The sequence below is a fragment of the Astyanax mexicanus genome, chromosome 1 (assembly GCF_023375975.1).
Source record: "Astyanax mexicanus isolate ESR-SI-001 chromosome 1, AstMex3_surface, whole genome shotgun sequence".
In the NCBI taxonomy this organism is placed as follows: Eukaryota; Metazoa; Chordata; class Actinopteri; order Characiformes; family Acestrorhamphidae; genus Astyanax; species Astyanax mexicanus.
In genome coordinates this window covers 127,884,671-127,902,053 of record NC_064408.1, presented here as the reverse complement: position 1 = coordinate 127,902,053, position 17,383 = coordinate 127,884,671, and the positions used below count along the sequence as shown (strand labels likewise).

The window sequence follows — 17,383 nt, the reverse complement described above, 5'->3', positions numbered from 1 at the left end:
TCCACAGTTACAGTTTAATCAAGCATCTTCCGATGGTTAGCAAGATAGCGTTACAGTAATTTCAGTCTGTCAATGAGTAAGCTACTAAAGTTAGCTGTTGATTTGAGTAAAATGAGTGCTGATAAAACTGCTGATACATAATTAACCTTTTCAATCAGCTGAAAGAAACACACATTCATGCTTTCTAGAAAACCCCAAAACTTAAAGGGATTACAGAGAAGTAGCTCACCCAATAACCAGTTACTGTCTTTAATGGAAAATTAATTAATTTTACAGCATTTTAAAGTACTTACAGGCCAGGTTATAATCTGTTACTCTGTGTATGTATGTGTCAAATAAAAATATAATCTTTTGTTACAGTATTCCCTCTTTTAATATCTGATAGTATAAATATTAAAAAAAACCTTATTGTTATCTAATCAATAATATCAGATAATCTATAAAGGAGGTCACTGGGAGGTCTTGCACTAATCAGATACAGAGACTAAAGTTTGGATGTATATGAGGCTTTGGGGTTGACTCATCTAGATTAAGCCTGGTTTGCTGGAATTTCTGATTTTTTTGTATGAAACACAGATCTGAATTTAATAACCAATAAATAAATGGAGGGAGAAAGTAAATGGTGGCAGGTTAAAAAAGCACCCAATAAACTTCACTCTTCGTCTCTTTTAACTCATAATCTGTCCCAGAACTTGAGCTGCCCTCACTGTAAACTGTTTTCTAATCGGTAACTCTAGCTTTCTGCATGATTACTATCTCTGTATAAAGAAACACCAGTCCATCTCACAGATACTGTATTTCACAGTTTCATTTTGTGTTCTATTTGTATGTCAGATAAAATATTCTTTTAGATCAGGACACCATGAAGAAGTGTGTTTGTATAATTACACCTTTATTTTGATAAATGCTATGGTATGAATAACGCTGTTATTTTCCATTTTCATTTAAGTGTATTTTTAAGTAAAATCTGTTTATTCTTATATTATAGACTAGCTTCTTGTAATCTTGGAGTAAAGACGTGTGAAAGTCTGGAATCAGTTTTAAAGCTGGAAAACTCCTCACTGATAGAACTGGACCTCAGTAACAACAACCTGCAGGATTCAGGAGTGGAGCTGCTCTCTGCTGGACTGAAGAGTTCACACTGTAAACTGCAGACTCTCAGGTCAGTGTTTCTGTCGCTTTATTTTAAACAGACTAAAGGGAAATAGGAGTCACGTCTTAACTGAAAGTAATGCATAGAGTGGGTGCTGGATTGATGAGGTTATATCTCTGTATTTAGGGATTAATGTCAATATTTTTGCATAGATTTTACTGTGATTTAACAGTTGTGTCCACGCTTCCTGTCTTCTTTATTCCTGCTTAAGTTGTTTTATCCACATTTCTATCTGATCTTAACAAAACCTCAAGTAACTCTGGCTTTGTCTAAACTGCAGATAAATGTGCCCCAAATCTTGTTTTAATATAGGTGTCATTTGTGAGGCAGTGTGAATATTAAAAAAAATCACACTGAACACTAAAATATGGATTTAGGCCACTTTCCCTCTGCAGTATGAGCAGAAATAATGACATAGTAGTATAATACAGGACAAATCCTGCACCTAACAACTGGGGTTATACATAGAGCTCAGCCAGGATCTACTACTCACTCAACTAACAACAATAGCCAAAACCACCACAATCTGATATTGTTAAGAAATATGATATGTTAAGAAAATCACCAAAATGTGTTATTTAAACTTTGTGTTTATTGTAAAATCTTTTGTGTTTATATCACATTTTTCAGATTAGCTTTGTGTAATCTTCAATTGAAGATGTGTGAAACTTTGGCATCAGTTTTAAAGTTGGAAAACTCCTCCCTGAAAGAGCTGGATCTCAGTAACAATGATCTGCAGGATTCAGGAGTGGAGCTGCTCTCTGCTGGACTGGAGAGTTTAGACTGTAAACTGCAGATTCTCAGGTGAGTTGGTTCAGTTTGAAATTATAAGTGTTAAAATATGTTATTTAAAGCTTTAACGAGATACTTATATATCAAATCACACAATAGGAAGCTTCTACTCAAGGCCAGAGTACACCAGTCAATCAATGTGAACTCTGTTTGCAGTCATCTTTAGGATGTCCATACTAATATATTTTTTTAAGTAGGCACACACTAATCACAAATGTTTTGAAGAAAATCATTAATTTACTTGCAGATGCTCTTAAATAGCTTTGCTGAACATGTCCTCTACAGTGATATGCAGGATTAATCACTCTAGCTTCCAAAAAAAAAAGTTTAACCCCCGTTGAAGAATATAATCTGTAGCCCGTAAGAGCATGAGCTGCATATAGATGTAGGTGACAGTAAAATTGATCAGCTGTGGAACTGGAGCTTTCTGTTTAATAGTTAATGTATATTCTGTTACTATTGTATTTTATCTTGTTTCTTTACCCTTCATCCACATCTCTATAACTACACAATCCAGTACAATCAGGAAAACAGGACGAGTCCACCTACTTCCTTGCAATAATTATTGTTCTGTCTCTTGGAAAGCTTCACTTTTTAAGTCCTAATAAAACCACAGTTAGCTAGTTTTCAACCTTATATTCAGTTCTTAATCCAGCCTACTGACACTGAGCTAAAAACCAAAAGTGTATTTACATGTTTTATGTACATATATATATATATATATATATATATATATACACATTTCTTTTTGTCATACTAACATTTTTCAGATCAAATAAAACCTTTCATGATCAAATAAACTTTAATATCAATAACAAATATAACCTATAAATATGAACAAGCACGTTTTGAATGATAATTTCATTATTTAAGGGGAAAAACTCCAAACCAATCTAGCCCTTTGTAAAAAAAAAAAAAAAAGTATCCCCCCCCCCCCCCCCCCCCAATAAATTAATTGTGACTAATCACATTTTTGGAAAGCTGAGTTACATTTACCTAACCACAACCAGGCTGGATTATTGTACAATCAATTCAGAAATCCCTTAAATAGAACTGTCTAACAACATGAAGCAGATAAAAGATCTCAAAAAGCAGCACATCTTGCCCTGATCTGAAGAAATTCAAACACAGATAAGAAAACAAAGTCATTAATCTGAAAAAGGAGGTCCCAAAAAACCTAGAACAACATTTAAAGAACTGCAGGTCTCACTCGCCTCAGTTAAGATCAGTGTTAATGATTCAATAATAAGAAAAAGACTGGGTGAAAATGGTCACAATGGGAGAGTTCCAAGATAAAAAACACTGCTGACCAAAAATAACACAACGACCCGTCTCACATTTACCAACAAACATCTTAATGATCTCCAGGACTTTGGGTAAATATTTTTTTGACTGAAGAGTGTTTTTTTTTTTTTGGAAAGTCCCGTAACTTCTGGTGTAAAACCAGCACATAATTTCAGATAAAGAACATCATACTGAACGTAAAACATGGTGGTGGTAGTATGATGGTCAGAGTCTGCGTTGCTGCTTTAGGACCTGCCCAACTTGCTGTAAGAGACAATCCTGAAAGAATATCTGGCCATCTGTTCGTGACCTCAAGCTCAGATGTTTTCAGGTTCGACAGCAGGACATGGCTTTGGAGGTTTTGGAGTGGCTAAGTGGCTAAGCTGATATTAAACAGGACATTTATGCTCAAAAACCCTCCTTGACTTTATTTGTTGCCGCCAAGGGCATCCACTAAGGTATTAGATTTAGAGCAGCAAACACTTTTTCACACAGGGTTATACATGCTTTTTTACATATAAAAAAGGTAAAATAAGTAATTGAATGCGACTTCTTCAAATTAGAAATCATGGAGGGGTCTGAAACTTTTATCTTAGGTGCACGTCCACTATGAGAGATATAATCTAAAAAAAAAAAGTATAATTTTTTAATTAACATCTGTCAATCACCAAAAATTCTGGGCCTCAAAGACCTGTTAGTCCGCCTCCACAAATTAAAAGCACCTGTTTGAGGTCGTTAGCTGCATAAAGACACCTGTCCACCCCACACAATCAGTAAGACTCAAATACAAAACAGGCACCAAATTTCCTTTGACTTTTCTGTACTCTGTAGTACTGAGACATTTCAGTCAGTGCTTTTTCAGTATTGAATTTTAACACCTATCCCTAATCGAAATTGACTCAGAGCTCAGTTTTAACAGCCATATCAAATCAATTATCAATTCAGCTTTATACTTCCTGAAAAACAGTAAGATTTAAATACTTTATGAAGGCAAATCTAGAAAAACTCATTCACGCCTTTATTTCTAGTAGATAAGATTACTGTAACAGCTTCCTCACTGGCCTCCCCAAACATCTGTCAGACAACTGCAGCTTATTCAGTACGCTGCTGCCAGAATACTAACCAGGACAAAGAGGCAGGGACGTGTAACTCCAGTGCTCATATCATACAATCAGCTGGAGAATAAAGTTTAAAATACTGCTCCTTTTCTATGAAGCACTAAAAAGGTTTTTACCAACGTAAATCTCTGATATGCTGGAGAAATACTGCCCTGTTAGACTCCTCAGATCAGTAGAGGCAGATCTGTTAACACTACCTAGAATTAGAACCAATGACGAGACATTATGCTGCAGTTGGAATAAACTCCCAGAAGCTGTGAGATGTTCTGCGTAGACTATAACCTCTAAAAAAACTGAAAACGTATCTATTTACCTGCGCCCAAACGTTTTATCTTTGTGCACTCTGGTAAACTCTTAGTACATGATTGTTCTTTTTTTTTCTCCTATGTCCTCCCCAGTTTGGGAGACCAGATACCCCATCCACACTAGTAATGCCCCCAACACTAGGATTCAAACCAGCACAAATGTCCTTTTGTTTTATTTATTTTTTTATTCAAATTCCTTATTAATTATTTTATTAGTTTTTGTTCTCAGTTTTCTTATAAATTCTAAGAAACTTTTTTTTATAATTGTTCTGCATTGTGTGTGAAATGTTTCTGTAAAACATAGAACTGATGGCATGTATGAAAGATACAATACAAATGAACTTGTCTTGACTAGTCACCAGTTAATTGCTAGCAGCTTAATTTATAAAGTAAAATAAGGGCTTTTCACTCTTTAAACTGACCAGTGCCGTTGATTTTTAAGATCTGTCCTCAGAAAAAAATTAGCTTTAAATGTACTGAAATTTCACGCAAAAAGCAAAACAATTTAAGAAAAAGGGGTGAGATGAACATAAACTAAATTACTTTAAAGATTCTGTTTTCCACATCAATAACACTGCTGTACTCTGAAAGTAAGCGGATAGTGTATTTTATAGAGCTGACTGTTCCGTTTGAAGACGAGGTAGATGGAGCTTATGAAAGGAAAAGGCTGAAGTATACAGACTTGGTGGCTGAGGTAAGAGAGCATGGGTGGCAAGCGTTAGAGTTGCACGGTGTACCGAAGGTTCGATTCTTTTTCGATACTACGTCATCAAAAACGATTCGGTTCTTTAGCGTTCGATGCTTTCGATACTGTATATAGCCCAGTCACTAGCTTCAAATGAGTCAAATTAGTAGGCGCGATTTGATTCAGTTCATAAGAAAACTGATTCACACCGCAGCAGTCGGTGTGGCAGGATTCAGATAAACTTAGTGTTCTGAACAAATGAATCGATTCATGCGCAAGCCAGCAGAGCAGCAGCGAGTGTAGAATGGCGACGGCTAAAATAACAGATGTCTCTCGTCCGCGACTTGTGGACAAAACGGGCGCGAGGAGTGAAGTGTGGGAAAATAGTCTGAGATGTAGGCATCTGTTTTTTATTTATATTTTTATTTTTAAATAAAATAAGGAAAATAACGAAAAGTGAAACTAAACTACTTTATTTATAAGCGCTGTTTTCACTCCCGCAGTTGTACAGCGGGGGGTGTTGTGCTGATTCTGTCCGCGAAGCGGGAGTCGGATTCAGTAGCGGATTCGGCACAAGCGCGGCGGCACCTCGCGGTCCGCGGTGTTAGTTGTAAGCGCTCGCGCTAGCCGCAAAATACAACAGAAAACACTGAGGGAGCTGCAGGATTATGTGTGGGACTAGAATATGAGCACGAGAAGATAAAAGAGAACCTTTACCTGTGAGTAGCTCACATCAGAACACGCAAATCTCTCTCTCTCTCTCTCTCTCTCTCGCTGTGTCTCTTTCTCTGTGTCTCTTTCTCTGTGTCTCTCTCTGTGTCTCTCTCTCTCACTCTCGCTGTGTCTCTTTCTCTGTGTCTCTCTCTCTCGCACGTGAACGCCTCCACATTTGACCTGCAGCACTGTGTTTAGCTGTTCTTAAAAATCATTTTAATTAAATAATAGTTCTATGCTTCTGTGTTACAGTGTTATTTAACATAATTCTGATCATATTTCGCTCATTCATTTAGCAGACAAGCACCCTGATCTCTACAAAGAGCTGAGAAGTCGACAGGTTAGTGGAGTTAGTCAAGATACACTCTGTCTGTAGCTTTACTAAGATTTACTAGCGACTGCTAGTAAATCACGTTAACACGGAGAGGAGTGTGCAGGAGTTTTGTTTTGGACTCGTGTTTTTCTCTATTTCTCCATTATCCCATTGGCTGTGAAACATGAACACAAGATGTTCACGTTTTCGCGTTTCCATCGCAAATCTGTGGTCAGGCACGTAGCCTGCTTGATCGTTACACTGAACATGGGCTTATGAAAAACGGTAAACGGTTGATTAATAAAACGGAGCAGTGAGTGTTAAAATGAACATAACATTGTAATGTTCTTCTGTCTCTTTATTTTCCTTATTCAGAACTTAACTTCTGCCCGCCCGTCAGGTTCACATAGTCAGGCTACCATTACCTCTGGTTTTAGTTTTTAGGAAGTGTTTAGATAATTATGTTATAGTTAAGGTTATAATAACGAAACATGTTTTTTGTTCAAATGTTTCATTTTAGAATAAAAACGTTTGCACCGATTGTTCAGTGTTCAATCCAGTTCAGTCAAAAATAAACATTTTATGTTCAGATATTTTTATTGTTGTTTTTTTCTTCCAAGTATCGTTTTGGTATCGAGAATCGTGATACTACAGTTGGTATCGGTATCGAAGTCAAAATTTTGGTATCGTGACAACCCTAGCAAGCCGTGTCGTGTGCTGGTCGTGTGCTGAGGACAGTAGTGAAGGAGTTGTCAGATGTAGCTGAAAGATCTAGTCAGTGGTTGTGGTTCAGAAGGGCTGAGGCTACGTGGGGAAGGGAATGAGTTTGTGCTTCTACAGCAGGCTTGGAGGGTGGTGGGTCTGGGACGCCAGACTTCACTGTTGAGCCTTCTGGAGGTGTCGTGGGCCTAATTCAGCGAAACACTGACGAAGGAAGGTGCCTGCCTGATGACCCCTGAGAAGAGCTTGCACTGAAGTTTGTGTTAGAGTTTGGATGAAGGGGATTGGTGTGGTCTTGCTGTTCTTGTAGTAATTTGTCTCATGAGTTTTTGTAGACGTCTGAGTACTTGGCAGTTGAGGCACGGACCATGAACATAGTTCGCTATGCTTCTGGATTCTTGTCGAGCCAGTATCAGATGGTAGTGGTTGCTGTGTTCTGCTCACGCAACTTATGTCATTTATTGTGTGTGATTGTGCTTAGGTAGGGTGCTGTGGTTAGTGTGTTGTTGCCATAGATTAAGGAAGTGAGCTTAGATTAAGGAGGGATTCTGTTTGTTCATAGGTTATTTTTTGGTAGGTCTGTTACTTGGCAGTTGAGGCGATGGACCATGAACATAGTGTTAGGCTGTGCTTCTGGATCCTTGTCGAGCCAGTATCAGATTGTGGTGGTTTTGGCTATTGTTGTTAGTTGAGTGAGTAGTAGATCCTGGCTGAGCCCTATGCATAACCCCAGCTGTTAGGTGCAGGATTTGACAATTTCCTGTATTATATTACTAATTACAATATTTACAAAGTTTAAGAGGATTCATGACTCATTTTCCAGTGTTCCTAGAGACTAGAGTAGTTTGTTGTGTTTTCTGTTTAATACAGAAGTGTATAATCTCTCTCTCAGTCTGCCTCTGTCACTCTTTCTCTCTCTGTTAATAACTTACTCTAATTTTCTCTCTCTTTAGATTATCTGGGTGTATGATCACAGAAAAAGGCTGTTCTTCTCTGGCTTCAGCTCTTAATTCAAACCCCTCCCACCTGAAAGAGCTGGATCTGACCTATAACCACCCAGGAGAGTCAGGAGAGAAGCTGCTTTCTGCCAGACTGGAGGATCCACACTACTCACTGGAGACACTCAGGTTTGAAGAAGTACTCAGGGGGAAGATTCAGGTGTGCTGCAGATGTTAGATAGAGTGATGAGGGTCAGTTAGAGATAAAAAAGAGAGTCCAGTGTTACCCTGTGTTAGAATGAGCTACATTTTCTCAGTTAAATTAATATATTTTAATAATAAAGTGCACAGTGCATATACAGATGTGGTGTATTCAGCCTTTTGTTGTGAATTTTGTATTATAAACTAAAATTATATTATAAGATGAAAGCAACTCATATTATCCAGCTTCAGATCAACACTAGGAATAATAATCAGGATCAGGGTTTGCCCATAGACAGAACGTAAAGATTAAAGTTCTGGACTAGTTCATAGCGTGATGAACCCTCAATGTACGTTATTCATAAATCACAGCGTTTCAGGTGTTAATGAAATGGATTGAGCTCATCAGAGTTTAGAGTAAAGTGAAGTCCACATGTTTGTTGGTTAAAAGTTGAAGACTCCATGTTTCCTTTGTAGCTGGATCTTTATGGTTCAGCCTTTACTTCTTCACCTGTTCTAAACAGAGACCCTATAATTCTCCCTCACGCCCCCTAGAGGCTGGGAATAAAAGAACAAGCTAAAGTGTGACAGCATATTGAATCTGTTATTAGATATTAAAATTTAAATCTGATGCTCTGGTTTCCTCTAATTGTGTTAATGGTGTTATAAAGGAGTGGGTGTTTCTTCTTAAGGATTAACGTTAATTATTGTGTATCAGGAAAATCCAGAACTTCATATTCCTTCACCACGTTCACTAATATAAACCCAGAGAGAGAAACTCTCACTCACTCTCACACCCTGCTGATCTGTGTGTGTGTATGTGTGTGTGTGTGTGTGTGTGTGTGTTTAGAATGGAACATGGAGGCGAAATAAGAATCAAACCTGGATTAAAGAAATGTAAGTTTTCTCTCACACACACACAACACTCACACACACAACACTCACTACACACAACACTCACACACACATAACACTCACACACACACTACACACACACACTACACTCACACACACACACACACACACACACTATACGTACATTACATTACATTTCACTTTTAAATGATGGAATCAGCAAAATCTCATCCTCTTCTTTATCTTCTACAATATTTGATGAACTCATCTTAGGTTTATTGAACTGAACTGAGTTTTATCTCTGTCTGAACTCAGTTTCTCGATGTGATTTTTTATTTCTAAAACTGTACGATTAGAGAGAGAATGAGTGAGAATGAGCTTCAGCTGCATCTGTCGCTGTTCAAACACAACAAACCATTCAAACGTGCAGTGTGAGTTATCCACAACGCTCTCCATTAAAATAATCACACAGTGTACGCTAGAGTTAAGATCAGACCCAAAGAATCCAGCCCGACCCATAAACTGTCATTATGAACCCGAGCCTGATTTAAACCCCACATTTCTTCGTGAGTAAAAAGTTAAAACTGAGCGTTTTAAAAACTTTTTCAGGATTTTTAAATGAGCGAAATCTGTTCAGAATTATGTAAATTAACATTACAGCACTGAAGAAGCAAAGACCTATTATTAAATAACAATGTTTATTAATAACATACACACACTACACACACTACACACTCACATACACACACTACACACTCACATACACACACTACACACACTACACACTCACACCACACACTACACACTCACACACTACACATACTACACACTCACACACTACACATACTACACACTCACATACACACACTACACACTCACATACACACACTACACACTCACATACACACACTACACACTCACATACACACACTAAACACACTACACACACTACACACTCACACCACACACTACACACTCACATACACACACTACACACACTACACACTCACATACACACACTACACACTCACATACACACAGTACACACACTACACACACTACACACTCACATACACACACTACACACTCACATACACACACCACACACTCACATACACACACTACACACACTACACACACTACACACTCACATACACACACTACACACTCACTTACACACACTACACACACCACACACTACACACACTACACACTCACATACACACACTACACACACTACACACTCACATACACACACTACACACTCACATACACACACCACACACTACACACTCACATACACACACTACACACTCACATACACACACTACACACTCACATACACACACTACACACTCACATACACACACTACACACACTCACATACACACACTACACACTCACATACACACTCACATACACACACAACACACACTACACACTCACATACACACACAACACACACTACACACTCACATACACACACTACACACACTACACACTCACATACACACACTACACACTCACATACACACACCACACACTACACACTCACATACACACACTACACACTCACATACACACACTACACACACTACACACTCACATACACACACTACACACTCACATACACACTCACATACACACACAACACACACTACACACTCACATACACACACCACACACTACACACTCACATACACACACTACACACACTACACACTCACATACACACACTACACACTACACACTCACATACACACACTACACACTCACATACACACACTACACACCCACATACACACACTACACACTCACATACACACACTACACACTCACATACACACACTACACACTCACATACACACACTACACACTCACATACACACACTACACACAGTACACACTCACATACACACTCACATACACACACAACACACTACACACTCACATACACACACAACACACACTACACACTCACATACACACACTACACACACTACACATACACACACTACACACTACACACTCTACATACACACAGTACACACTCACATACACACACTACACACTCACACACTCACACTACACACACTACACACACTACACACTACACACTCACACTACACACTCACACTACACACACTACACACACTACACACTCACACTACACACACTACACACTCACATACACACACTACACACTCACATACACACACTACACACACTACACACTGTACACACAGTACACACTCACATACACACACTACACACTCACATACACACACTACACACACTACACACTCACACACACTACACACTCACATACACACACTACACACTCACACTACACACACTACACACTCACATACACACACTACACACTCACATACACACACTACACACACTACACATACACATCACTCACACTACACACAGTACACACTACACATACACACACTACACACTACACATACACACACTACACACTCACACACACACTACACACAGTACACACTCACATACACACACTACACACAGTACACACAGTACACACTCACATACACACACTACACACACTACACACTCACATACACACACTACACACTCACATACACACACTACACACACTACACACTCACACTACACACACTACACACTCACATACACACACTACACACTCACATACACACACTACACACACTACTCACTCACATACACACACTACACACTCACATACACACACAACACACTCACATACACACACTAAACACACTACACACTCACATACACACACTACACACACTACACATACACACACTACACACTCGCATACACACACTACACACTCACATACACACACTACACACACTACACACTCATACACACACTACACACTACACACACTACACACTCACACTACACACACTACACACTCACACTACACACACTACACACTCACACTACACACACTACACATACACACTACACACACTACACACTACACATACACACTACACACACTACACACTCACACACATTACACACACTACACACTCACATACACACACTACACACACACACTACACACTCACATACACACACTACACACACTACACACTCACACTACACACACTACACACTCACATACACACACTACACACACTCACACTACACACTACTCACACTACACACTCACACAACACACACTACACACACTACACACACTACACACACTCACACTACACACACTACACACACTACATACACACTACACACACTACACACTCACACACACACTACACACTCACATACACACACTACAGACTACACACACATTACACACTACACACACATTACACACACACTACACACACATTACACACACACTACACACATTACACACACACTACAGACATCAAACACACATTACACACTACACACTCACATACACACTACACACTCACATTACACACACTGTGTGTGTGTGTAAAGTGTGTGTGTAATGTGTGTGTAGTGTGTGTGTAATGTGTGTAGTATGTGTGTGTAATGTGTGTGTGTAATGTGTGTGTGTGTAATGTGTGTGTAATGTGTGTGTGTGTGTAATGTGTGTGTAATGTGTGTGTAATGTGTGTAGTGTGTGTAATGTGTGTGTAATGTGTGTGTAATGTGTGTAGTGTGAGTGTGTAATGTGTGTAGTGTGTGTAATGTGTGTGTAATGTGTGTGTAGTGTGTGTAATGTGTGTGTAATGTGTGTGTAATGTGTGTAGTGTTTGTAATGTGTGTGTAATGTGTGTAGTGTGTGTAATGTGTGTAATGTGTGTGTAATGTGTGTAGTGTGTGTAATGTGTGTGTAGTGTGAGTGTGTAATGTGTGTAGTGTGTGTAATGTGTGTGTAGTGTGTGTAATGTGTGTGTAATGTGTGTGTAATGTGTGTAGTGTGAGTGTGTAATGTGTGTAATGTGTGTAGTGTGTGTAATGTGTGTGTAATGTGTGTAGTGTGTGTAATGTGTGTAGTGTGTGTAATGTGTGTGTAATGTGTGTGTAGTGTGTGTAATGTGTGTGTAGTGTGTGTAATGTGTGTGTAATGTGTGTGTAATGTGTGTGTAGTGTGTGTAATGTGTGTGTAGTGTGTGTAATGTGTGTGTAATGTGTGTGTAGTGTGAGTGTGTAGTGTGTGTAATGTGTGTGTGTAATGTGTGTGTAATGTGTGTGTAATGTGTGTGTGTAATGTGTGTGTAGTGTGAGTGTGTAGTGTGTGTAGTGTGTGTAATGTGTGTGTGTAATGTGTTTGTAATGTGTGTGTAGTGTGAGTGTGTAGTGTGTGTAATGTGTGTGTAATGTGTGTCTAGTGTGAGTGTGTAGTGTGTGTGTAATGTGTGTGTAGTGTGAGTGTGTAGTGTGTGTAATGTGTGTGTAATGTGTGTGTAGTGTGTGTGTAGTGTGTGTGTAGTGTGTGTGTAGTGTGTGTGTAATGTGTGTGTAATGTGTGTGTAATGTGTGTTCTTGTGTTCAGGGTTCTGTGATTTCACACTGGATCCAAACACAGTGCACCCTCGTCTCTCTCTGAGTGAGGAGAACAGGAGGGTGGAGTGTAGAGAGGAGGAGCAGTCGTATCCTGATCATCCAGAGAGATTTGATAGGTGTCTGCAGGTTCTGAGTAGAGAGAGAGTAACTGGACGCTGTTACTGGGAGGCTGAGTGGAGCGGGAGGAGAGGAGCTGATGTAGCTCTGAGTTATAAAACCATCAGCAGGAAAGGAGGATCAGACTGTGCGTTTGGAGAGAATATAAACTCCTGGAGTCTGAACTGCTCTGATAACAGTTACTCTGTTCATCACAATAATAACAGAACTGAACTCCCCACTCCTCCCTCCGGCTGTAGGAGAGTAGGAGTGTATGTGGACTGTCCCGCCGGCACTCTGTCCTTCTACAGAGTCTCCACTGATACACCCTCACACACTCTCACACACTTACACACACACTCACACACACCCTCACACACTCTCACACACTTACACACACTCTACACCACCTTCACTCAGCCCCTCTATGCAGGGATTTGGGTTGGTTTTGGCTCCTCAGTGACTCTGTGTAAAATAGAATAACCCTGTGTGTGTGTGTGTGTGTGTGTGTATAGTGAGTGTGTGTGTGTGTGTGTGTGTGTGTGTATAGTGAGTGAGTGTGTGTGTGTGTGTGTGTGTGTGTGTGTGTGTATAGTGAGTGAGTGTGTGTGTGTATAGTGAGTGTGTGTGTGTGTATGTATAGTGAGTGTGTGTATAGTGAGTGTGTGTGTGTGTGTGTGTGTGTGTATAGTGAGTGTGTGTGTGTGTGTGTGTGTGTGTGTGTATAGTGAGTGTGTGTGTGTGTGTGTGTATAGTGAGTGTGTGTATAGTGAATGTGTGTGTGTGTGTGTGTGTGTGTATAGTGAGTGAGTGTGTGTGTGTGTGTGTGTATAGTGAGTGAGTGTGTGTGTGTATAGTGAGTGTGTGTGTGTGTATAGTGAGTGAGTGTGTGTGTGTGTGTATAGTGAGTGAGTGTGTGTGTGTGTGTGTGTGTATAGTGTGTGTGTGTGTGTGTGTGTGTATAGTGAGTGTGTGTGTGTGTGTGTGTATAGTGAGTGTGTGTGTGTGTGTATAGTGAGTGTGTGTGTGTGTGTGTGTGTATAGTGAGTGTGTGTGTGTGTGTGTGTGTGTGTGTATAGTGAGTGTGTGTGTGTGTGTGTGTGTGTGTGTGTGTATAGTGAGTGTGTGTGTGTGTGTGTATAGTGTGTGTGTGTGTGTGTGTGTGTATAGTGAGTGTGTGTGTGTGTATAGTGAGTGAGTGTGTGTGTGTGTGTGTATAGTGAGTGTGTGTGTATAGTGAGTGTGTGTGTGTGTGTATAGTGTGTGTGTGTGTGTGTGTATAGTGTGTGTCTGTGTGTGTGTATAGTGAGTGTGTGTGTGTGTGTATAGTGAGTGTGTGTGTGTGTATAGTGAGTGTGTGTGTGTGTATAGTGAGTGAGTGTGTGTGTGTGTATAGTGAGTGTGTGTGTGTGTGTGTATAGTGAGTGTGTGTGTGTGTGTATAGTGAGTGTGTGTGTGTGTGTATAGTGTGTGTGTGTGTTTGTGTGTGTGTGTATAGTGAGTGTGTGTGTGTGTGTGTGTATAGTGAGTGTGTGTGTGTGTGTGTGTATAGTGAGTGTGTGTGTGTGTGTGTGTGTGTATAGTGAGTGTGTGTGTGTGTGTGTGTGTATAGTGAGTGTGTGTGTGTGTGTGTGTGTGTGTAATGAGTGTGTGTGTGTGTGTGTGTGTGTATAGTGAGTGTGTGTAGTGTGTGTGTGTGTGTGTATAGTGAGTGTGTGTGTGTGTATGTGTATAGTGAGTGTGTGTGTGTGTGTGTGTGTGTATAGTGAGTGTGAGTGTGTGTGTGTGTATAGTGTGTGTGTGTATAGTGTGTGTGTGTGTGTGTATAGTGAGTGTGTGTGTGTGTGTGTATAGTGAGTGTGTGTGTGTGTGTGTGTGTATAGTGAGTGTGAGTGTGTGTGTGTGTATAGTGTGTGTGTGTATAGTGTGTGTGTGTGTGTGTGTATAGTGAGTGTGTGTGTGTGTGTGTATAGTGAGTGTGTGTGTGTGTGTGTATAGTGAGTGTGTGTGTGTGATGTTACCATTGCTGTGGGTTAAATTTTAAACGTCACTTTTTGTTTTTTTGTTTTTCTCTTTTGCTCTTCTTAATTTTTTTACCCCTTTGTTTCATCTATTCTTTATCTGTATATGATAAACTGTATTTTACATTCTTTCAATAATAAATATATATAATCACAAAAAAGTCCTTATTCCTTTATCATTCAGCACACTGTTAGTGATTATTGTACTATATATATCACAATTCTCTAAATCCTCGATTCCATTTTATTTCTGATTTTAGGATCACGATTCGATTTGATTCTCGATTTTCTTTTTTCTTTTTTTTACAGCAGAGAGGTCTATGCCAGTTTTAGATTAGTCTATGGTCAGTCACTGGTTTGATTCATCAAATTTACAGTATCTTATTTCAAAAGGTGGGCTTGATATAAGTGATGCAAAGTGATACAAGTGATCTGTAATACACCACATTAGGCACTAATGGTCAAATTTAAATAATTTAATTAAGATATATATGTAATACCATGTAGTGGTTTTTTTTGGTAGCAGCAGTGTGCACTATTAAAACAGCAATGTGCAACATAAAATAAATAATAAAAAAATACAGGAACAGTCATGTACAAAATAATAGAACAATTAGAGCCTTAACAAACTGAACTCTATCCTACTATAACAGTTAAACATGAAAAATAAGACTTTAAGACTTTTTCTTTAATAAAGATATATTATTAACTTTATCTGAGAGAAAGATGCTCCTTAAGGTACCAAAACTATTAACATATTTGAGGCTAGACAAAACAGCTGTTATTTTTATATTTTTTAAGTTTTTCTTTAAGAAGATGAGAATGTTCACATTCTCTGGAGAAAGAGCTGCTCTTTCAGCAGTCACAATGTCCGCGGCGTCGGCTACAGTGTGCTGCACCATTAGCGTAGCTTAGAGGGAGGGATCGTCCATCCTCTTTTTCACTTCGAGGCTCGAGACCATGACATCATTTCCATCGTGACACCCCTAGTATATATATATATATATATATTGTAATATGTACTATATATATATATCGTTTATGGTATGTTGATTTTCTCTGGCTGCTGTTTACTGGTGTTGAATCTGCTCGTTTAGAGAACCCACTGTACCCCTACGTATTTAATAAAGTATTTGAGTTGCAGTATTTGAGTCCTGAGTCTTTTTTTTTACTTGATTTATACATTTTCAGGTCTGAATTTACAAATACATGCAACAATACAATACAGTGGATTTTACACAATTACATACAGAAGAAGAAATAATAAAAAGTAAATAAAATGACTGAATACAGGGATAAACACAGAACTTTCCAAACATACATGTTCTAATTTCATAGAGCTTTATAACACCTATTACAAGATTATCAACACTTAGATAAAAGTAAGCTGTTCTGTTTCTACTGAAATGTAAACAGTGATGGACCTTTTCACAGTGCATGATTCCACTCTTCTTCTGAAAGTTCTAATCCAGGTTCTTCCTTCCACACAGCTCTTAGATGCTCTGAGGTCCTGATGTTTATGAACATCATTGATGAGTAGATTAGTGATGCGAGACCCTGTGAGTGAAAGGGAACTCAGCATTATCAACACTAAAAATCACAGTTAGTAAACTTTCTGATCACTTTAAAATTTCTCTGTGCCTATTTTTTTAAACATCAGG

General features: G+C 39.0%; 2 protein-coding genes across 2 annotated transcripts in view; both read left to right on the top strand.

The window, feature by feature from the left end:
- Positions 1–17,383, top strand: part of LOC111196385 (NACHT, LRR and PYD domains-containing protein 12) — a 411,983-nt gene that overhangs the window by 11,410 nt on the left and 383,190 nt on the right. The window lies entirely within an intron of this gene.
- On the top strand, positions 7,742–14,287 carry LOC125785598 (stonustoxin subunit beta-like). The gene is made up of 3 exons (XM_049469482.1): positions 7,742–8,211; positions 9,074–9,120; positions 13,595–14,287. The coding sequence occupies exons 1-3, from the start codon at positions 8,051–8,053 to the stop codon at positions 14,182–14,184; spliced, it is 798 nt and encodes a 265-aa protein (XP_049325439.1). The 5' UTR covers positions 7,742–8,050; the 3' UTR covers positions 14,185–14,287.

Excerpts from the sequence above, each read along its gene's own strand:
- LOC125785598 (XM_049469482.1), top strand. The coding sequence starts at position 8,051 with ATGATCACAGAAAAAGGCTGTTCTTCTCTGGCTTCAGCTCTTAATTCA. Across the intron at positions 8,212-9,073 it reads TACTCACTGGAGACACTCAG|AATGGAACATGGAGGCGAAA; the intron begins GTTTGAAGAAGT and ends GTGTGTGTTTAG. Across the intron at positions 9,121-13,594 it reads CAAACCTGGATTAAAGAAAT|GGTTCTGTGATTTCACACTG; the intron begins GTAAGTTTTCTC and ends TCTTGTGTTCAG.